At 41.9% G+C, this 22499-nt stretch overlaps 1 protein-coding gene and 2 non-coding genes across 3 annotated transcripts; all 3 read right to left on the reverse strand.

Annotated features, from left to right (window-relative positions):
- Window positions 1-16374: 16374 nt before the first annotated feature.
- rpl3 (ribosomal protein L3) lies at window positions 16375-21051 on the reverse strand. The gene is made up of 10 exons (XM_033970442.2): window positions 20990-21051; window positions 20330-20522; window positions 19825-19993; window positions 19378-19513; window positions 18804-18990; window positions 18556-18716; window positions 17968-18069; window positions 17791-17886; window positions 17124-17243; window positions 16375-16502 (listed from the first exon to the last, which is right to left on the reverse strand). The coding sequence occupies exons 1-10, from the start codon at window positions 20990-20992 to the stop codon at window positions 16458-16460; spliced, it is 1212 nt and encodes a 403-aa protein (XP_033826333.1). The 5' UTR covers window positions 20993-21051; the 3' UTR covers window positions 16375-16457.
- On the reverse strand, window positions 16709-16838 carry LOC117375586 (small nucleolar RNA SNORA54). Its single transcript, XR_004541713.1, has one exon. It is a non-coding gene; the product is annotated as a small nucleolar RNA SNORA54 (small nucleolar RNA).
- On the reverse strand, window positions 19235-19327 carry LOC117375587 (small nucleolar RNA U83B). The gene has a single exon (XR_004541714.1). It is a non-coding gene; the product is annotated as a small nucleolar RNA U83B (small nucleolar RNA).
- Window positions 21052-22499: the final 1448 nt, after the last annotated feature.

The following is a 22499-nucleotide window of genomic DNA, read 5'->3' on the forward strand; positions in this document are numbered from 1 at the left end:
ACACTGTTGTAAAAAGTTGGTTGCATTTCAGAACTAGCTGGTTAGCATAAAAGGGTCGCCATGGATACAGTAAAAACAAACTGCTCAAATCACACAGTCCAGTAGTCCTTAACTTAAGTACCTCGAATCAGCAATTCCTTGTTGGTCAAAATCCCAACATTTTAAGTTAAAAATGTTAAAAGTTTGAAAACTGCTCAGTGTGCCAGCTAGTCAGACACAAGAGCAGCCAACCACTATGACTATGACTATGGCAACCACAGATCTTATATACTTACTTGTTATACTGTTGTCACAATGCTAAAACTCAATTTAAATACTGAGGAATATATTTGATACTCAATACCAATGCTGATACCACGATGATAAGAAAAAACAACTCTTTAGACAATTAAAATGTGATTTTCAACATTAAATGATGCTGCTTTATTTTATATTTCCATGTGGCCTTATGTCTGTGTAATCCCTCAGTCGTCCAGTAGGTTCCATATTGGTCCATGAGCGTGAACGAGTCTATGTGTCTTATACTTGTTCTTATTCAGCTCAAGATAATTTTAAAGATATTCAGGAAAGGTTCATTTCTGTCCTGTGAATGGGACTTTTTTAGTATCAATACCACCTCAAATGAGTATCTAGTTTTGATACCAGTTTTATTATTGATTAGTATTTGATTTTCGATTTGTTTTGACAACCCTAACACTCACCTGCAGAAGAAATATTGGTTTTGTTTGCCTGGGACATATTGGCTACACTGAAAGAAAGGAAGTATCTACAATTTAAACTTACATGAAGTCAAAACAATATAATTTTGTTGTATGGATAATAGTGTTTATTTTATGTGATGATTGGATATACAATGTGAAAAAATAAGGTCAAATTTATCCCCACTTTTTCCTAATAAAACAACTTTGTAGAGAACAGAACATTTGACTTAAAATAACGTGGCTTTGATGGGAAGATATATATTTTAAACATGCTGTGTCACCTGCACCTAATGCTATATTGTGAAACATTCCAAGCAAAGCCATAACATACGGCATTGAACATATCTATCTCCATGGAAACAAAAAGATTACACTACCAGGACAAGTTACAGGTCAAGTCTATGGAGAGGCATGCCCGCTTGCATGTTAGTAATGAAAACCCTAGTAACTGAATACAGGCAAATACTTTGGAATATTTCAGGCAAACATCTCCATGGAGACAAGCAAGAGCAGGAGAGAGGGGCCACACCGGAGTCTACAGGACTAGTGAATATTTGGACGTTTCTGTTATCTGAATGTAGGGGGCGCTCTATTGTTAAGAATGAGACAAAAACTGCAACCACAGAAGAGGATGGGACGGGGCGTTTTATAAAGTGTATTTAAAATGGTAACTGGATGTTGAGAATAAGATCACAGCGGTGTGGCAGCGTACAGGCAAATTAAATGCTAAATTCGGCTTTAGCACATTCATAAAAATAAGCGCTGAGTTGTCAGACATTAAATCCTCCACGGCCTGTTAAAACCTGCAGCGGTAAAAAGCTCCATAATCACAGGAGCGGGGCAGTACACAGGAGCACAGGAGTGGGGCAGTACACAGGAGTGAGGCAGTACACAGGAGTACAGGAGTGAGGCAGTATACAGGAGCACAGCAGCGGGGCAGTACACAGGAGCACAGGAGCGGGGCAGTACACAGGAGCACAGGAGCGGGGCAGTACATGGGAAACTGCATGAGGTTCATACAGACAGGCTCCACTGTATCACAGAGCGCTGGTTTAGACCTGGGTTTCTCTCATCTTTACTTACTCACAGTTGTACTTTGATTTATTCGTGCATGTTTGACTGAGCCTGTATCGTCCTGCAGAGGCACGACCGCTCTGAAAATGTCTGTTCTTCCCCAAGGTTCTGTACTTACTGAAAAATTGCAGTATTCAAATGATGAAATGCCATAATGAAGAGGAACCAGGAGCAGAGATCAGTTCTGTAGTTATGAACAGAAAGTTAATGAACCGTTTACATTATTAAGTTGGTCTAGGCAAAAGGTGAAGGTAGACTTCATCATCTCCGTAGGGATATGTGTCCTCTGCAAGGACATCTGTCAGGTGCAGGACGTGTGTCAGGAGCAGGACGCTGCAGTGCAGCGCTCAGGGACCCAGCTCTAGATCTTGAGTCTTGGTCAGGACTATCAGAGCTGGGGGATTTTATCTGTGGTGCATGTTTTGGGTTGATGGGGTAAAATCTGAGCCTCGCTGAAAGCTCTCAGAACCAATGATCGAAGCATTCACACAAATACTGCTCACTGATTGGTGGAAGTGTCACTACAGCACATTTTAAAAAACTAAATAGTCCAGGTTCTGCTGAAACAGGTGGAAGCCCAAACCACAGTGCTGCCCTGTGATTGGTCAGTTTCCTTTCACATATAAACGATTCAGCGATGAACAAGACTAATTCTCCTGAGTTTGTGAACTCAGGAGAATGGAGAGTGTGAGGAAACACACCCAGACAGAGGGAATCAAACCCATTACCTTTCTGCTGTGAGGCGAGAGTGCTAGACACTCTACTCCACTGTGTTGAATTAGATTAATATAGTGATTTACCATAAACAAAAAAAAACATGAAACAGGGACACATGGATCATGTGGCGTGCTGCTGTAGGCTTAGCTTAGCTGTGTTTGGCCTCTAATGGAAAGCTCTTTGGTTCAATCCCCTCTACGTGTAGTGCATACCTTTGTTGAACCTTTGGACAAAACACTTTTGTCACTGAGTCTATCCATAGTATATGTGGGATTTATAAAGTGTATCTGTATCTGTTTCTTTGCTGATGCGTGGCTTCGAGTGTCCTGTGAAGCAGTACAGACATCAGGTCATTTTCTACACACTTTGCATCACACGTGACTCATTCATCGGCTTAAACTAACATTCCTCTTGTTTTAACTCATAAATGATGAGTTTATTTGTAAGTTTCAAGTCTGTTTGTGCAAAGAAAAGTGATCCGAGGCGGCGTCCTTGAGGAGTCCTTGCAGTGCTGTGGTTTTTTGGCCAGTCCCACTTTTGGACAGGCCTGAGTAAAGCAGAAGGATCAGAGCCATACTAATGAACCGGCGCGATCCCGACCACGCTGATGTCTGCCGGAAGAGTCCAGACAAAAGCCCAGCGCTGGCTCTGCTCCAGTTCAACAACGCATCCACAGACGAGGCCGGAATGTTGAACCGAGCAAACGTAGTGTCCTTGAAGGTCTCGTTTACAACATGATCACATTTAGTTTGATTTGTCGGTCAGTTAGTTAAGCTTCATTAAATTATTGTTGTTGGGGGTCCTGTCGTGTCACTGAGCGCAGTGAGGGGAGAATACTCTGAAAATGTATTTAGTTACAGAATAATGAATACCCAAATGAAAATGTATTTTGTGATGTAGAGTAGTGTATTCTGAATCCCCCCCTTTTCCTCCGTCTCTCTCTATCTCTCTCACTGTCTTTTTCTCCCTCCCTCTCTCCCTTGCTCTCCTTCCTCCCCCTCTCTCTCCTCATCTCTTTCTCGCCCTTTCCCACTGCCTCTCCCTCCCTCTCTCTCTGTCTCCTCTTTCTCTCCCTCTGTCTCCCCCTCTCCCTCTTTCCTCTCTCTATCCCTCCCTCACTCTCCACCTAAATCTCTCTCCCTCAGCCCCCCTCTCTCTCTCCCTCTCTCTCTCACTCTCCACCCCCCGTCTCTCTCCATCTCTTTCTTGACCTCTGCCTCTGTCCCCCCTCTGTCTCTCTCCTCTCTTTCTATCTCTCCCTCCCTCCCTCCCTCCCTCATTCTCCACCTCTCCACCCTCTTTCCCTCAGTCCCCCCTCTATTTCTCCCTCCCTATCTGGCCATCTCTTTCTCCCCCCTCTCAATCTCTCTTTCCCTCTCTGTCTCCCCCTCTGTCTCTCTCTCCTCTCTTTCCATTCCTCTCTTTCTCTCTCTATCTCCTTTACTCTCCACCCTCCTCTCTCCATCTCTTCTAAACCAGGTCTATCTCAAACCAAACTAGGCCTTAAACCCTCTTAAGTTTCCTCATTTTAAAACAAACTGATGCCTCCCCATCTCTCTTTCTCTCCCTCTCTCTCTTTTTCACTTTATCTTCCCATCTCTCACCTCTTTCTCTCCTTCCTTCCTCTCTTTCTCCTCTTATTCCCTCTTTTTTCTATTCCTCTCATCATCTCACCCTCCTCTGCATCTCTCTATCCCTTATCTCTCCCTCTCTGTTTTCTGTCCTTCTCCCCATCTCTCTGATTTTCTCTCTACCTCTCCTCTTTCTTTTTCTCTTCCCTTCTCTAACTCCTCTTTTATATCCCTCTCCCAATCCCCCTCTGTCCTATTTCTACCCCTCTCCCTCTATCTCTCTCCTCTTTCTCCTTTCCTCCTCATTCCTTCCCTCATTCTCTTTCTTCCTTGGTCTTCTTTTTCTCTCACTATCTTGTTCTTCTCCTCTTTGTCTGGTCTCTCTTTCACTCTCTCCACTCCTCTCTCTGCCACCCTCCCTCTCCCTTCTCTCTACACCCCCCAACTTTCCCCATCTCTTTCTCCTCCTCTCCCTCTGTGTCTCTCCTCTTTCTCCCCTTCCTCTCTCCCCACTTCCTCTCCTTCTCTCTTTCTCTCCTCTTTCCCTCTTCACTCTTTCTTCCTTGCGCTCTCCTGTTTCTCCCCCCTCCCTCTCTCTTCACCTTTCTCTCCTTCCCTCCTCTTCCCCTCCCTTACTCTTTCTTCCTTTCCCTCTCCTCTTTTTCTCTCTCCATGTCTTTCTCCTCCTCTCTCCCTCTCTCCCCTCTTTCACTCTGCCCACCCTCCCTCTCTCTGTGTCCCTCCCGCTGCGGTGATCAGAGTCCGAGCGTTCCGCTGGTGAGTGTCTGGGGTGGGACAAAGGAGGAGGAGGGGGGGGGGGGTCAGAGTGAACACAGCGCCCCCGTGTGGCAGAGTGACTTCACAGAGCACAGCACCAGCTCTGAGTTACATAAGCTCCGTCAAAACCAACCACGACCTCTCGCTGACCTCTGCAGACGCTGTTATTGGATTAACAAGAACTATAGGCCTGATGTAGACCCAGTGTAGACCCAGTGGAGACCCGGTTTAGACCCGGTTTAGACTCAGTTTAGACCCGGTGTAGGCCCAGTGTAGACCCGATTTAGACCTGGTTTAGACCCAGTGTAGGCCCAGTGTAGACCCGATTTAGACCTGGTTTAGACCCAGCGTAGGCCCAGTGTAGGCCCAGTTTAGACCTGGTGTAGACCTGGTTTAGACCCGGTGTAGGCCCAGTGTAGACCCGGTTTAGACCTGGTTTAGACCCAGTTTAGACCTGGTGTAGACCCGGTTTAGACCTGGTGTAGACCTGGTGTAGACCTGGTTTAGACCCGGTTTAGACCCGGTTTAGACCTGGTGTAGACCTGGTGTAGACCTGGTTTAGATCTGGTTTAGACCCATTTTAGACCCGGTTTAGACCTGGTTTAGACCCGGTTTAGACCTGGTTTAGACCTGGTTTAGACCTGGTTTAGACCTGGTTTAGACCTGGTTTATACCCGGTTTAGACCGGGTGTAGACCTGTCTGGAGTTTGCATGTTCTTCCTGTTTCTTACCGGCGTTTTTTGTGGTTTCTATTGGCTAATTCTTCAACTGTTTCAATTTCAAGCTAAGTCCGCAGGCTTTGCAATGTGGTCGCCAACTTCACATGCACCATTTCTAGAGGCTGTGTCTGAAATGTTTCTCAGTGTGGCATTAAGTCATCTGTCTTCCATTTATTCAATTACAGATGTTTTATAGCTATATATTAACAAAAAAAACATGCATTCTTACTGTGAAAGGGCTTTTCTCTCAACCGGACCTCGCTCCCTGGTAACGTCTCCTGCTTGTTTCCATGGAGATAGATAAGTTTAATGCCATATTATGGAACATTCCAGGATAGTAGCTCCATGGAGACAACCAGAAAGTTACTTAGTGCTTCTGGAGTTGTGTTTTGTTTCATTCACACATGTTTAAGTAACCATTTATTATTAGTCCGTCTACATCTCCAAAGCTCAAAATGCTCTGTTGCACCTTGTGATGTCATGAAGTGGTCATTTTCCTTTAGCGTTACCAAGCTGCTCTGTAAACAAAGTTAGAAATTACTTACAAAAAAGGCAGTCGATTCATGCGTTTTAGCTTACTGTTATGACGTTTCTCCTCACTGAAAACCTATAATATTTTGTTTGCAGTTGTTAATCGCTATGGCAACGGTTCGAATCTGTCATCATCTGAAACCCTCGTGCACAGAAACAACAGAAGAGCAAACCCGTATAATATTATTGTGTAGAATGAACCTGAGCGGTGGTGATGTTCGGCTGTGACAGGCGCGCTGCTGACGGCGTGGACTCCGGGTTACTTTGGGTCAAGCGCAGTTGAAACGTGCTCGAAAAAGAGGAGAATAAACAGAGAATGGACAGAGACACAGCGAAATGACAGCTCTCTGTGCTGATCCAAGCAACTGCAGAGCACCCAGAGGACTCCCAATGTCAACACGGCACCTCAAAAACACGGGACAGATACATATATAGTGTCATGTGTGTTTTAGTACTGCAGTCTTCATATTGCACCATATGTTTTATTCAGATGGGAGCAGTAGTTCAAATGTTTTAGTGTAGATGACAGATTTCATATTTATTTATTTATTATTTTATTATTTATGTATTTATTATTATTTTATTATGTATTTATTCATTCATTTTATTTATTTATTTATTCATTCATTCATTTTATTTATTTATTTATTCATTCATTTTATTTATTTATTTATTCATTTATTTTATTTATTTATTTCAAGTACATATTTCCAGTGGCGGAAGAAGTACTCAATTTTGTTACTTAAGTAAAAGTACAGATACCAGAGCAAAAAAAATTCTCCAGCCAGCCATTTTCCTCCACTTATCCAGGGACTCGCTGACTTCCCCACCCCAGACGCTTCCTCCAGCTCATCCAGTGGGACCCCAAGGTGTTCCCAAGGAGACCGAAAGACATACTGCCTGCAGCGTGTCCTGGGTCGTCCCCGGGGCGTCCTCCCAGGAAGAGGAAATACTCAAGTAAAAGTAAAAGTATCACATGAAAGTATTTAAGTAGGCGTTGAAAAATGTACTTAGAGTAAAAAGTAAAAGTATTTTGTGCATATTTTCAGGTCTTATGAGGCTTCAAATGTCGAGATTTTGCACAGAACATTTGAATTATTTATTTTTTGTTTGCTGCAACTTTGAAAATGCAAAAAATACACCCCTGTGCCTTTTCAACAGGTCTCAAACAATTATAAAAAAATAAATTAAAAATGTACTTTTCAGTCTAGTTAAAAAATGTAGTGTACTTCTACTTTTACTTTGTTACGTTCCATCACTGTATATTTAAATGTTTGGCTCTTGTTTTATTCTTTTATTTTGAAGTTTCTTTGTTTTTTTCTTTTCTTCCGATTTAATTTTAAACTTACACAAAACTGGACAAACTACTGATCGAAACAAGAAATGATTTGATTTTTGATGCTTTTCATTTAATCTTTATTTTACGAGGCAAACACTGGTCTTTAAAGGACGTCAAGATTTCAAGATTTAATTCACAATTTACAACAGCGGCTCAGTCGGTAGCGCCGTTGATCGAAAGGTTGATGGTTCGAATCCCACTCTTGACATAAACATCACTGGTAGAGCGGTCACATCCACTCACCAACAGGTTGGCGGTGCGATTCCAGCTCCCACAGATGAATGCTGTCAATGTGTCCTTGGGCAAGACACTTAACCCACCGTTGTCCTCAGTGTCTGTGTACACTGTGTATGAATGTGTGTGTGAATGGGTGAGTGTTTCTTTGATGTAAAGCGCTTTGAGTGAAGGTGGAAAAGAGGGTTGTTTTTGGGGTTGCTTTAAACCAATATAGCTTTTTGCATCTCTGCTTAAATAATTAAAACACACTAAATAAAATAATAAAATTGTCTGCAGATTTGAATAATTTTACTAGAAATTTGAAAAAGTTTTAGATCAAATGTGTCACATCAGTTAAGTTAATTTGTTCTGTTCTGTTTCACTGTAAAAACCTGCACATAATGATTTTTATATTGTTTGGACTGTAGGAAAAATCCTGCATTGGACTTGGGGACATTTATTGTATTTTTCTGCTAATGACAATGATGAACTGTTAGTCTTGTAATTATAATGAAATGTGTATTTTAATGTGTGTTCACCTGCACAGGGACAACACAGGGACAACAGCAGCAGCTAAATCTGGTACAAATAATCTTTTCTTTTGTAAGATTTATGAATTTGTACATGGTCCCTGACAAAATATATAACATTTTAAGAAATAATAATAATAATAATAATAATAATAATAATAATAATAATAATAATAATAATAATAATAATAATAATAATAATAATTAGGATAAAAAGCATTCGTTCAAAGTATAAGCACATTTGAGAGCTCCGCAGCGCCCTCTGGTGTCCCTGTAGCGGTACTTTAGGAGTGCGGCCGTGCGCTCCTTCACAGCACGGCGCACTACGGGAACGCGGTGTCCACAGACGGGCCTCGCATACTGATGGGACAGTGCTGCAGTGAGCCAGCCCCGCGAGGAACAGCCAGCTCGATAATATACCCACTGCCCTTCACGCGCTCCGAGCAAAACACGAGCGAGGAAAAGAGGCAAGATTTAGCACGCGCACATCTACATGTAGTCCACCTGTTAAGAGCCCACGTGTACATGTACATACACGTTTGAGGATGAGGAGGAACTTACACTGTTGTTGTAGCAATTAGCCGTATAAAACTAAATATTATGTCTTTGCAATAGTAAAAAGTCCTCAAAATGTCACCTATGAACAGGAAGCTGCAATCCACACGAGGATTTATGAGGAGTTCTATTGTGGCTGGGTTCACTTGTCCTGGTTTGATCTCAGTGTTGTAGTCCTGATGTAGGATTAGTTTGGTCCAGTACAGTACTAGTCTTGGTTTAGTCCTGGTTTAGTCCTGGTTTAGATCTGATTTAGTCCTGGTTTACTCCTGGGTTACACCTGGTTTAGTCCTGATTTAGTTCTGGGTTAGACCTGGTTTAGTCCTGGTTTAGTCCTGGTTAAGTCCTAGTTAAGCCCTGTTCTTGTCCTGGTTTAGTCCTGGTTTAGCCTTAGTTTAGTCCTAGTTTAGTCCTAGTTAAGTCCTGGTTTAGTCCTGGCTTAGTCCTGGTTTAGTCCTAGTTAAGCCCTGTTCTTGTCCTGGTTTAGTCCTGGTTTAGCCTTAGTTTAGTCCTAGTTAAGTCCTGGTTTAGTCCTGGCTTAGTCCTGGTTTAGTCCTAGTTAAGCCCTGTTCTTGTCCTGGTTTAGTCCTGGTTTAGCCTTAGTTTAGTCCTAGTTAAGTCCTGGTTTAGTCCTGGCTTAATCCTGGTTTAGTCCTGTTTTAGTCCTAGTTTAGCCCTAGTTAAGTCCTGGTTTAGTCCTAGTTAAGTCCTGGTTTAGTTCTGTTTTTTGTCCTGGTTTAGTCCTAGTTTAGTCCTGGTTTAGTCTAGTTCTAGTGTAAATGAGTAATGCAGATATGGTCCTGTGATGACTGCAGCTACTCAAACTGCAAAAAACAATTAATAAAAAGGATGTATGTTGATGTGACACATTTGAAGAGTCAAGAAATGTGATTTACCCGAGATTAAAAAAATATATATATATATATATATTAATAGAACTATTTGTCCAGTAATAAATCTTATCGTCCAGTCCTCACAGTGAGAAAAGAGTGTGAAAAAAGTGACCCTTTACCAAAACGTCTAAAATATGGGAATCAAATGTTGCATGAAAAGTAAAACTATTTCTTTTTCTCAGCCACAGTGGACACAGTTCTGTTGTGCGGGTTTGAGAGCTGGACATTAGCGAAGCAAATGGAGAAACGACTGGACGGCACCTGCACATGAACCGAGGACAGTGTGAGTATCAAATGTCAGGATCACATTCTGAACACAGCGCTGTACAAAGAGAATCAGCAACAACGTCACAGAGAGAACAACCAGAGGCACAGCTCACTGCCACGACGTTTAAAGACTACAGCAAACAGGGTCGTCTTATGGGAAGCTTCACATGGAAACTTCACATGGGACCCTCGCACACACATGGAGCCCTAACATGAACCCTCATACACACGGAATTTTCACACACACTGAACCCAAACACACACCGGACCCTCACACAGAGCGCTCAGATGCAAGCCCCACGCACACTGGACCCTTACACACACTGAAACGTCACACGCAGCGAACCCTGACACACACAGAACCCTTACATGAACCCTCACACACACTGAAACCTCACATGAACCCTCACACATGGAACACTTACACACACTGAACCCTCGCATGAATCCTCACACACGCTGAACCCTCACACACACAAACAACCCTCACATGAACCCATACACACACAGAACCCTCACACACACTGAATTCTCCCATGAACCCTCACACACACACTGAACCCTCACACACAGAGATCCCTCACACACATGGAACCCTCACACACACTGAAACCTCACACACACTGAACCTCACATGAACCCATACACACACGGACCCCTCACTTGAACCTATACACACACACAGAACCCTCACATGAACCCTGACACACACTGAATTCTCCCATGAACCCTCACACACAGAGATCCCTTACACACACTGAACCCTCACGCACACAAAACCCTCACATGAACCCTTACACACACAGAATCCTAACATGAACCCTCACACACACATGAACCCTTACACACACACTGAATTCTCCCATGAACCCTCACACACACTGAACCCTCACATACACACTGAACCCTCACATAAACCCTTACACACACACAGAACCCTCACATGAATCTTTACACACACACAGAACCCTCACACACACACTAAACCCTCACACACACTGAATCCTCACATGAAACCTCACACACACACACACACACACACACAGAATCCTCACATGAACCCTTACACACAGAACCCTCAGATGCAAGCCCCACACACACTGGACCCTTACACACACTGAAACCTCACATGAACCCTCACACATGGAACACTTACACACACTGAACTCTCACACACACTGAACCCTCACATGAACCCATACACACACAGAACCCTCACATGAACCCATACACACACAGAACCCTCACATGAACCCTCACACACACTGAATTCTCCCATGAACCCTCGCACACACTGAACCCTCACACACAGAGATACCTCAAACACACTGAACCCTCACACACAGAGATCCCTCACACACACTGAACCCTCACACACAGAGATCCCTCACACACACAGAACCCTCACACACACTGAACCCTTACACACACATAACCCTCACATGGAAACCTCACACACACGGAACCCTCACGCACACAGAACCCTCACATGAACCCTTACACACACACTGAATTCTCCCATGAACCCTCACACACACTGAATCCTCACACACACTGAACCCTCACATAAACCCTTACACACACTGAACCCTCACATAAACCCTTACACACACACACACACACACACAGAACCCTCACATGAATCCTTACACACACACAGAACCCTCACATACACTGAATTCTCCTATGAACCCTCACACACACTGAACCTCACACACACGGAACACATGACATTAGTCCACCAATACAAGTTATAGGACAGATCTGTGGAGAGGCGTCCCCGCTCAAAGTAAGAAAGCACATTTTTGGAGTCTTTTTGAGCAATAAAAACATAAATGCGAGATAGATATCACGTTATTGACATATACAGGAACAGTCCAGGTAAAGTAAAAACATTGCCATGGAGACGGGCAGGTGGTGGACCCTTTACCTGAAAAGTTACAAGCTGCAAGTTAACAGCCACCTTTTACCTTTAGTTCAGCAGAGATCGGCAACTCCACGACTAAAAAAATCATCCAAGTGATTAAAAAAAACTAAAATATTGAAAACAGATGACGATATTATTAACAAAACTGAACACCTTGTTACTAAAATCAGTGAGCGTGTCGGGGACTGTTACCTGTGCGGCGGAGACAGAACAGCAGCTGTGACGGGACAGGAGCCAGGAGGAGGACCAGAGTGCATGCTGGGACACGGAGTCCAAGCCAACTCTGTGATTGATGAGAGACAGAGGTGAGTGCTGGCAGCGCGAGGCAGCCTGGGCGTCCTGCAGGGGGCGCACACACGGAGACGCGAGACCTCGGGAGGGGGCGGGGCCTGGTGCTGTCACTGTAGAAAGAGGAGATCATCTATTTAAACATTAGCTGCTTCGTTAAAGATTACAGTAAATTCTATGGTGGGATTAGATGTTTAACTGGCAGATTACAGACGTGTCGACCTGGTTCATGGTTAATATCTCTGTAAACACTGGGCCTAGCCACTCGAAACAAAAACAAAGAAAAAGTTCAAGGTCTTCTCTGTCAGTCGAAACAAACAAAAGTGAAATATTTTGTTCACAGTCGCTTCAGAAAGTCAACATTTGTGGGTCGTAAATTTGGAGATTTCTTTCAAAAACAGTCAATCTGCCATAGAGTTATACTGACACTTTGCAGCTGAGGTTATCAACATCCTCTGGGGACGTGATGCTAGCTGGAGGCATGCTCTGTCTGAGGCTTTATTGAACTTTAATGTGAGCTTTGTTTTAGCTCAATCTGACCACAAAGAACTGACTTAGCTGGAACTAGATGAGCTGATTTGTGCTGTTAAACTAGTCGCTCACACATAAAATTACAGTCGCAAGAAGCCAGCGTAAGCCAACAGTTTTTCAGTTTGTCACTCTCAAAATTTTAGTTGAAAAATCAAACTCCTAAACAGGATCATGAACGCTCGTATCGATCACAGGCTCCTGAAAAAATGTGCTGTTTGAATCCATTTTGTATTTTTTCTTGAGTTTTCAGACGATCCTAAAACTTTTTGATACAGTGTTTGCTGATGAGTGCATTGGGTCACCATGGTAACTGCTGAACATTCCTCCATTAGAGCCACACGTAGAACACCCCCAGCATGATCGCACTGCAGTAAAAGTAAAGTAGAAGTAGGCCCCTGCCCTCTTCATATCTAGAACATGAACACAAGCTTGAGTTTGTGAAGTGTTTAATCACACGTCTCAAAACCGAATTAAAGAGTAAAAAATACAAATATTTCATGAAGGTTTTCAGATGTAACGAAGCTTCAAATGTGGTGATTTTGATAAAGATTTGAGCTGAATTTTGTTCAACAGAAACGATGAAATTGATTGTTTTTTCCTAGCTGTTTTTATTTGTATTTTTTGTTTCTCAAATTGTGTTAAAAATAAACCCTCAGCCTTTTACTTTTCAGTCCTGTTCAAAAATGTAGTGGAGTAGAAAGTACAGATACTGCTGTCAAATGTAGAGAAGTAAAAGTAAAAAGTACATGTGTAAAATGTACTTTAGTAAAGCACAGACACCTAAAATTTGTATTTAAGTACAGCACTTTCCTACTTTTACTTCATTACATTCCTTCATTGCATTCAGATTTATATTTATTTGTGCATTATTTCATGTTTTATTGGTTACTTTGTAGATCTTAAAACAGACGACATGTTCCAAACTCCTTAGTACTTATTTAGATTTGGTCTTTTTGAATTATTTTGTTGCATCTTTTACCCGCTCGTCAGAACATGAAACACGTCTCAATTTGAAATATGAACATACCAGATGGTTTTAAAGTTGTTTTTGGGTAACTTAACAAAAGCACACACCCAACATTTTACTCAGATAAAAACTGAGTTACTGTGTTAGTAAAAAAAACATATATTTAAGTTGCGTTTAAACCTGCTACACGTCAAACATAATCAAAATACTGAAGTAAATGTGAGTCACCTGGTCTCCCTGTAGAAGCAGTTATGTGGGGCAGATGACAGAGCGCTGATCTGATGAGGTGCAGCGGTGCGTTCAGGGGCAATGGGAGCAGATGTACAGGACCATGAATGCATCACCTCCAGGACCCTTCCTTTCACCGTGTCCCAGGATGGAGAGAGGTCATGGGGACAGTTTGTGAGCCAATCTAGGGCACTGAACCATGGTTTATTAGTACTATGGTAGAACAGCGCCCTCTACCAGTCAATGGATAGAATATAACCACTTTTAGTCTTTAGTCTATTTCTATTTATTTTACAATGTTGTTTTCTAGTTTTATGTTGTCCTCTATGTTTAAAGCCTTTATTTTAAATACATTTATGTCTTGAGTTGCTATAATTTGTGACCATCTGAGCTATTTGCACTGTTGTTCTGATGTTGTATATATCTACCTCTAAGACTCTTACATTTTTAAGCATATCCTTTTTAAGTTATATATCACATTTGTCAAACTCAAGGCCCATGGGCCGAATGTGGCCCGACACGTCATTTTAAGTGGCCCATGACAAAGTAAATTAAAAGGTATGACTGTCTTAAAATATCAGTTCATCAGGAGATATACAATTATTCAGCCATTTTTTTCATATCTATGAAAATCTATATGCAATATTTGTAACTTTAATAAGTAATAGATGCAGAAACAATTAACAAGATTAAAAAGTAGTTGCATTACATTTGGTTACATTTCGTCACATTTATCTTACAGCTACGTCTGGCCCTTTGAGACCAACCATTTTGTTGATGTGGCCCTCCGTGAAAACGAGTTTGACATCCTCGTTATATATTATTATTATTCAGTGTTTTCTGTTGCACTTTATCACCGAAGAAAGTTACTAGTTTAATTCCTGGCCCAAAGAAAGTACTTTTACTTAGAAGGGACAACCAAATGTACTGATTCTATGCCCATTTATCGGTGGCAGAGCATAACAAAGTAAAAGTAGTTATGTTTGACTTATAACTGGTTTAAACACAACTTAAATATGTTTTTTAGATCAGAAAATAAGACTAATATGGGCCTTATCTCGGTGTTTTATTGTTTTTCTCCTATGTATTGCGTTATCTGTATTATTATTACTTTAACTTTTATGTGAAGCGTCTTGTTCAGCTTAAGTTGCATTTAAATACACTTAAACTGAACCACTATACTTCTGCCTGAGTAATATTAACGTAAATGTGCTATTTTTGGGATACTACTGCACCCTGTATTCTGTATTTTACCTATTGCACTACCAGCACATTTTAAGCACCATTTTAAAGGATACTCCGGGTTAAACCTGGACCAGGACCTCCATAATTAAAATGTAAGTGCAAAATCTACCCGCCCCTTCCCCCACTGGGTTTCATTATGCCTCCCCTTTACATAACAGCCCCCTTGAGTATTCAGAACGACTGTAGAACTGCTTTGGTCCAGAATAATTCTTGAAACGCAGCTTTGTGGAGAATGGCTGTCCTTCAAACTGTCCCTGGACTCTGGGTTAATAAGGTACGCGCTTTATACCGGGGCCTTGGAAATCTTCATTGAAAATCCACGTTTGTGCAGAAGAGGCTGAAAAGCAGGGATGGACATTTTTTTGCATTGCTGGTGGTAAGTTAAAGCTGCACTATGGAACTTTTTTGATGTTTTTTTTTTTTTTTTTTTTTTAACTGGAATGTTGCACAGTATCAAATGAAACACTTCCATCTTGCGTTTATTCAATTACAAAAATACACCTGCAAAACCTGTAACTTGGTCTCGTGGCATCACCCGCTTGTTTCCATAGAGACAAGTTGAATGCAATGTTGTGGGACATTCTAGGCAAAGCAGTAACATCTGGAGACAAGCATATGGTGAATCAGAAAAGTTCCAGTGCCAATTTAACATTTTATTGCTCCCATAAGGAAATTTGTCCTCTGCATTCGCTCCATCCTTCAATGTTGCTGGTGTGACTTGTCAGGGACCCATCTCTTTAAGCTGGTCGTGGTCAGGACTCAGCTGGAGGATTTGACCTGTGGTGTATGTTTTGTGTTGCTGATGCAAACCCACACAGAAAAACACTCATGGGGTCATTTGGCATTTGATTGGCCTTACATTTTGAACTGGCACAGCACAAGACAGATTCATAGGAAGTGGTTCAGGCAAAAAAAACAAAACAAAAAAAAACTTATTGAAACAGGGAGCCAATTAAGTTTGATCTGGCTTTGCAAAAGAAAAGACAGGAAGCACTTTTCTTTGAGCCATCAAAAGGCTATACAATCTTCCTCAAAGTTTAGAGCACACCTTAGATCTAATTAACCCCATATGCAGAATGAATAAGGTTTAAATTAGATTATGTGGCAATGTCAAGGAAAGTGACCCATTTTACAAGATTTTCAAACAGGACAAAAGTATAAACTATGAAGCATAGTACAGTGCTGCAGCCAAACCTGATTTCCCCTTAGGATCTATAGTGTCTCCATCTACAGTGAGTGACCTGTGCAACATGTAGATTCACGTCATGAAGGGAAGACTCTCAGAAATTAGACTAATTTTTTTTTTTTTTATTAAACAAACTCTGCATACACATTTTCCAGATGGTGACAGTGGATGAAGCAGAGATACAGACAAAGGACTTTATGCCGTCTCCTCCTTGGCAATACGGTCCTTCTTGAGTGGTCCCTGTGAACACAAAGGATTGGGATGGTTTAGGAGAATTACAACTAATTATACAGCATAATGTAATAGTTCCACTGGTTTTACATGTGAATTTCAATCAAAACTGGGAATAGGAATTTGTATAATTTGGTTGATTCTTCAGTTCCTACACCATTAACTCCATATATAGACTGCACAGACTAACATTTCATCTTAGACGTTTGTTGAAGGCTTGTTCCCAGAGAGTGAACAGGGAGCAGCACATGCATACACTGCTCCCCTGCCTCACTGGAGCTCACTGTGGCACTGGAATGGAACCAGAGTTCACACTAAATCTGAACCAGGTTACGAACAGTGCAGAGATTTAAACCACAGGACTTTGAGAAATTAACCCCTTTTGAAATTAACACAAGGTTTTAGTTCATTTAAATGTATCTGAATTAGTAGATTATATTATAGCTAACGTACTGCCCATAAACACGCTTTTTGAGGGACGTTTTATTAGCCAGGTGTAATTTTTATTTTTTAAATGGTAAAGTCAAACGATCAAGTATTAAAATTAGTCCAATTCACAAAATTCCTGAGCCATGACAAAAAGCAGATGTAGGATGTGAGGGTTTGTTTTCTCATTTGTTCAAATCTCACCATGAACGCCTTTTTCTCCTCCACGGTCTGGAAGCGCCCGTGACCAAATTTGGATGTGGTGTCGATGAACTTGAGGTCGATCTTCTCCAGAGCACGACGGCTGGTCTGGACGAGCAGAGACTGGAGAGAGGAACAAAAAAAAACAAAACACATTTAGTAAGTTTGTACAAAATCCAGTGAAGTCTATGAAACATACTTCTCAGTTTGTACGTTTAACAAGTCATTTTATGCATCCCTTGAATTTGGAATGCCACACAGAACTGAGGTGGGGCAGGAGGCCAACAAGGAGGAAGAGCTGTGGACAGTTCATCTCAGAGAGGCCTACATGTAGAGGGCTTTGATTGTCTTAGGTTCAATTTGAGATATGAATTTCAGTATCAGCCGAGATTCACTATATGACACTGGTCACTTCTAACATCTGTCCAACCCTAGATTCATTACCAATTCCCTCCCAATACATTTGATTATAATTTGTCTATTTGAACATGTAAGCCTTTATTCTACATCAGTGATGTAGATTCCTTGTGAATATCATTTGGATTAGAAATCAGCTTTTATTTCCATTGTCTAAAGTGTTATTTATGCTTCCATTTTTTTTGCACTCAACTGCCTACACAAGATGATTAGCGACAGATACAATTAACATAATTATGCAGTGTGTTTGTACCTTGCGCAGAGTGAGGACCCTCTTCTTAGTTCCGACCACGCAGCCCTTGAGCATGACAAAGTCGTTCCTCACTTCTCCGTAATGAACAAATCCACCCTGAAACAGAAAACATGATGAGCTAAAGGCGCATCTCAGACCTGGGCCTGGTCTACACCTGTGGCCTAACGCAGGACTCACCAGGGGGTTGATGCTCTTGTTGGACAGATCGTACTCAGTGGAAGCATTGTTCTTCACCAGTTTACCGTCCTTCTGGTGGTAGCCCTGGCCAATCTTGTAGATCTAAACAAAAATTCATTGTAAAAACAGAGGCACTGACAATACAACTGAAATACTCTTGCATATAAACTTTAGGCTTTTGATTGTCAGCTGTAGATTTGTGCAGTATAGAAATGAGATTCTGAAACTCAATATACATGGTAAATGGGTGATATTACCACATCAGTACAAGATCATATTACATGCTTCTTATGACTTCAACAGTTAAGCATTTAGCATAAAGCTGCACTAAATGGAAAATGAAATCATCTTTGGACAGTGTGACAATGTCACTTTCTCATTGGAATTCACCGCTTAGACATTTTGGCCTGTCCTTTAAAGGCAGACAAGCTTATGGGCTGTTCCGATAAACCATAATTAAAACATTACATTTAACTGCTCGATATTCAGCAGGGGCCTGAACCCACTGTCCGCCTGGAGAGTCACAGGCCAACATCTTAAACATCGACACTCATTGTAATTTAAAAGCCAAATTATGTCCAAAGTTACCTTCTTGTTGATCTCAGTGCGGTGGTGGTAGCCCTTCTGACCGGCACGGGCCACAGAGAAGGCAACTCGAGCCGGATGCCAGGCTCCGATACAGGCCACTTTACGCAGACCACGGTGAGTCTTACGGGGCAGCTTCTTTGTGTGCCAACGGCTAGTCACACCTGAGAATGGAAAGATTAGAACAGCGTTAGGCAAACGCCACAGCAGTGACATGAAATTTTGAACTTTAGGCCCAGTTCAGTTCTTACCCTTGTATCCGTGTCCCTTGGTGACTCCAATGACATCGATCATCTCGTCCTGCACAAACACGTTGTTGATGGGAACGGCCTGCTCCAGCTTCTCTCTGGCCCAGTCCACTTTGTCTGCGATGGAACCTCCATTCAGCTGCACCTCCATCAGGTGGGCCTTCTTTTGCTTCAGAGGAAGCAGGCGCATCTGCAACATGGACATGGAGGTTACTTAAACATACATATTCTTAAAAATTTTATCCAACTAGAATATTGGTAAAACTTAAAGTACAGAGGGAATGTACCCTTATCCAGTAAAGTAGCCAATCTGCAGCATAAAGACTACTTTAAGTCATTCAAGTGAAAGACGTCGTACGTAGCTGCCCCCATCAATATTACATTTGTCATAAGCTAACGTCACCAAATGTAAAGCTAGAATTACATTTAGCTCTGTAGTCTCAGAAGGAAGGCAGCATGGAAATTATCCTCATGGTTCTCGGGCGCCATGCCTGACGCAGATTTCCATGTTCTCATCACAGACAAACAGAACTTAAGTGCATATTATACTCAAGTGTATATTAAAAGGCAGACTCACCTGTGTGTGGGCCAGGATGCGGATGACTTGGCAGTACTTCTTCATTGCGGCAAAGTCTTTCTCCAGCTGCTTCTTGCCGTCCTCATCCTGCCATTTCTTGCAGTACTTTGTAAAGGCCTTCTTCTTGGACTTGTACCTGTTTCACAGCAGGACAGAAGCACAGTTTGGCACAGGTCCTTCATAGTCATAGACCAGAGGAAGGGCTCAGTGCAGCGCCGCTCGCCCCTCCTCAGGAGAGGGGGCTACGTCAGCACACATTTCCGCTCATGGCTCAGTTTCTAAGAAGCACTTTCCACTGGCCAGAGGAGCGCGGAGCTCATCAGGGTCTGTGACGCCTGAGAGGAGCTGCCACAGGGGCCACCGATGTTAGACTCACTCAGAAGAACTGGGCAACTAACTGCTCCAAACAGTCACCACCTTTAATCTGAATGTACTCAGAGCACTCACCAGTTCTGGTAGAAGCGGCGCTTGCACTCATCACTGATGTGCTCAGAGAAGATGGTCTTGAAGGTGCGCAGGCCTCTGGGGGTGTTCACGTAGCCCACGACTCCCACAACAATCATGGGAGGTGTCTCCACAATTGTCACAGCCTCTACAACCTCCTTTTTGTTCACCTCTGCAAGTCAAAAGAATATGCAGATTTAAAAGTGCACCCATGGCATCTGGTTTTAATTCTATTCAAAATATCTGGTCAGGAGACACGACCTAGTTTTACCTGCCAAGTTCAGTTTAAGGAGGTGCAAGTCACAATATTACATTTATCATTCTAAAATTTATTTCTATTGAGCAATTTAAGCAGTTTAAATATAGATCTTAAGGCTGCGCTCAGTGCTCGACATTCAGCAGGGGCCAGGCCCATTCTGTCCGCCCGTCGAGAGTCTCATCACAGGCAGACTCTTCAAATGAAACTCAAACTGTTGCACTTAAAGCACATTGTCAACGCTTTACTCACTGGAGCCAGGCCTGTCGACCTCACGCACGATGTGAGTCATGCCGGCCTTGTAGCCCAGGAAAGCGGTCAGGTGCACGGGTTTGCTGGGGTCATCTTTGGGGAAGCTCTTGGCCTTTCCGCGATGGCGTTTGCTTCTCTTACGGGGCAAGAAGCCCAGGGATCCGTGACGGGGAGCCGAGAACTTACGGTGGGACTATGGACAGAAGACAATACGATTAACCAAATGTCCGCTGCAAAAAAACAAGTCCATACAGTCGTGTCACGTGTTGATTAAGTGGAGGCGCTTATTAGCATTAGCCGCTAACGTCATCATGTTAGCATGCTACCGGCTACTTGACAACTTTAACTGCACATTTCTACATCAAAAACAAATGCATTATATGAAACAAGACAATTGGCAGACACCAATCAAGCGACTTTAATCAAATAGACACTTAAAATCATAGCTCAGCAGCCATTTTGGGCCGTGACTAGCCAACGTGTCACAAATCCCATTCATTACACCTTTATAATATATTAGCAATAAAAATATAAGATGCAAAGCCAGTAATACTAAGAATAAATCATACTGGAGATTGTATAAAAAGTAACTGTGTTGGATGATTAGGATAACGACTAGATTGGACCAGTGGATGCAGTGGATGAAAGCGGCGCACTCACCATTTTGTCGCCAGTCCGATATGAAAGAGGCCTGACAGAGGGCGACAGCAGGATATATACAAACGAACGTATCGCGAGAGTTGACGAGACGAGATTTGGATACTGCTGGTTCAGATCAGACCACTTGATGTCGCTGTTTAAGCAAAGTGAGACGGTCAAAAAATGAAAAGGCAACTTGGATTAAATACAGACTGCCAATTCAATAATAACGTGTGTTTTTGCTATTTTTGAAAGCCTTAAAAATGCATAACAAAAAGCATGTCCAATAAATGTGATATAAATAAGAAACTAGAGAGGTTGTCGCCATGGTAACCTACAGTATCATGTTGTGACTGTAGAACTTTACTCAAGATTTCTGACAGACTAACAGAAAACTGGAGTTTTTCATTATAATTTTCCCTTTAATACTTTGATAAGTGGTGTGTTTTTGTATTTCTACTTTATCTAATGCTCCTGTTCTACAAAACTAATCTGAACAAATCTAGAAAAAATATATACATTTTTGGTAATAAATTGGTCTTTTAAAGTAACAGGTGTGAAGTGAACAGAGTCAGTCTCAGTGATTGTGTCCAGATTTACTTCAATCGAGTTTTATTCTGCATAAAACACAGGCCAGTGCAGGGTTTTTAGGTGAATATTCATTTTCATAATTCAGAGACAGATACAGCTCTGTATTATTAGGACACAAATATTATTATTTATATTATTTTCAATCAGAATTTTTCTCTTTTTTCCACTTACATGATGGCTGCTGCATTTGCAATGGTAGCAGAGCCCATGCTCTTTCTAGGCCTTATATATTATAGTTCACTGAGACAGATGATGAGGAATTAATTGCTTAAAAATTATATTGTGTTATTATTATTATTATTATTATTATTAAATTGTAGTTCCTGGAGTAGATTTTGAAGTAGATTTTTCCCAAATTGAACTGAAACTGAAAATTGAGCTGAATTGAAAAAATGTACTGTATTACGAATGTATTACAAAGGCCGTTGATTAAATATCTTCAGACTTGTTCTGTCAGTGGTTTCTAGAGTTTTGACCTCATTTAATACACCTCTATATTGACACCAGTAGTGGCACAAAGCACATCGAGACTGTACAGGACTTCTTGCCATGTTCGTTGTAGCAGAGCCTCATCAATGGCTGCAATCGCATCTGTATCTTTGGCTTTAGTTTAGTAATGTCCCGTGTCTTTGTTCAATACACAATATCTTTAACATGGCCACATCGAAAGAAATCCAGTTGTTTTCCTCAGATGTTCTCGGAGGCCCACTTCGCTTTCTATCCAACACTGTCTCTGTCTCCATAAATGTCTTGTACCATGCAGAAATAGTCGGACGTGATGTGGAGCTCTTCCAGACTTTGTTCTGTAGTTTGGTTGAGTCCCATTTTATCTCAATAAACCATGATACACATTGAGCCTTTTCTTGAGGAGGAGCCATTTTTAGAGGCTCATTCAAAAGGCTACCTCTTTAATCAACAGGATGCCTGACGTACAAAAACG

Source organism: Periophthalmus magnuspinnatus, chromosome 8 (assembly GCF_009829125.3).
Source record: "Periophthalmus magnuspinnatus isolate fPerMag1 chromosome 8, fPerMag1.2.pri, whole genome shotgun sequence".
NCBI classification, from domain to species: domain Eukaryota; kingdom Metazoa; phylum Chordata; class Actinopteri; order Gobiiformes; family Gobiidae; genus Periophthalmus; species Periophthalmus magnuspinnatus.

Excerpts from the sequence above, each read along its gene's own strand:
- rpl3 (XM_033970442.2), bottom strand. Across the intron at positions 19,994-20,329 it reads GGTCGACAGGCCTGGCTCCA|AGGTGAACAAAAAGGAGGTT; the intron begins GTGAGTAAAGCG and ends TTTGACTTGCAG. Across the intron at positions 18,070-18,555 it reads GCACTGAGATCAACAAGAAG|ATCTACAAGATTGGCCAGGG; the intron begins GTAACTTTGGAC and ends ATTTTTGTTTAG.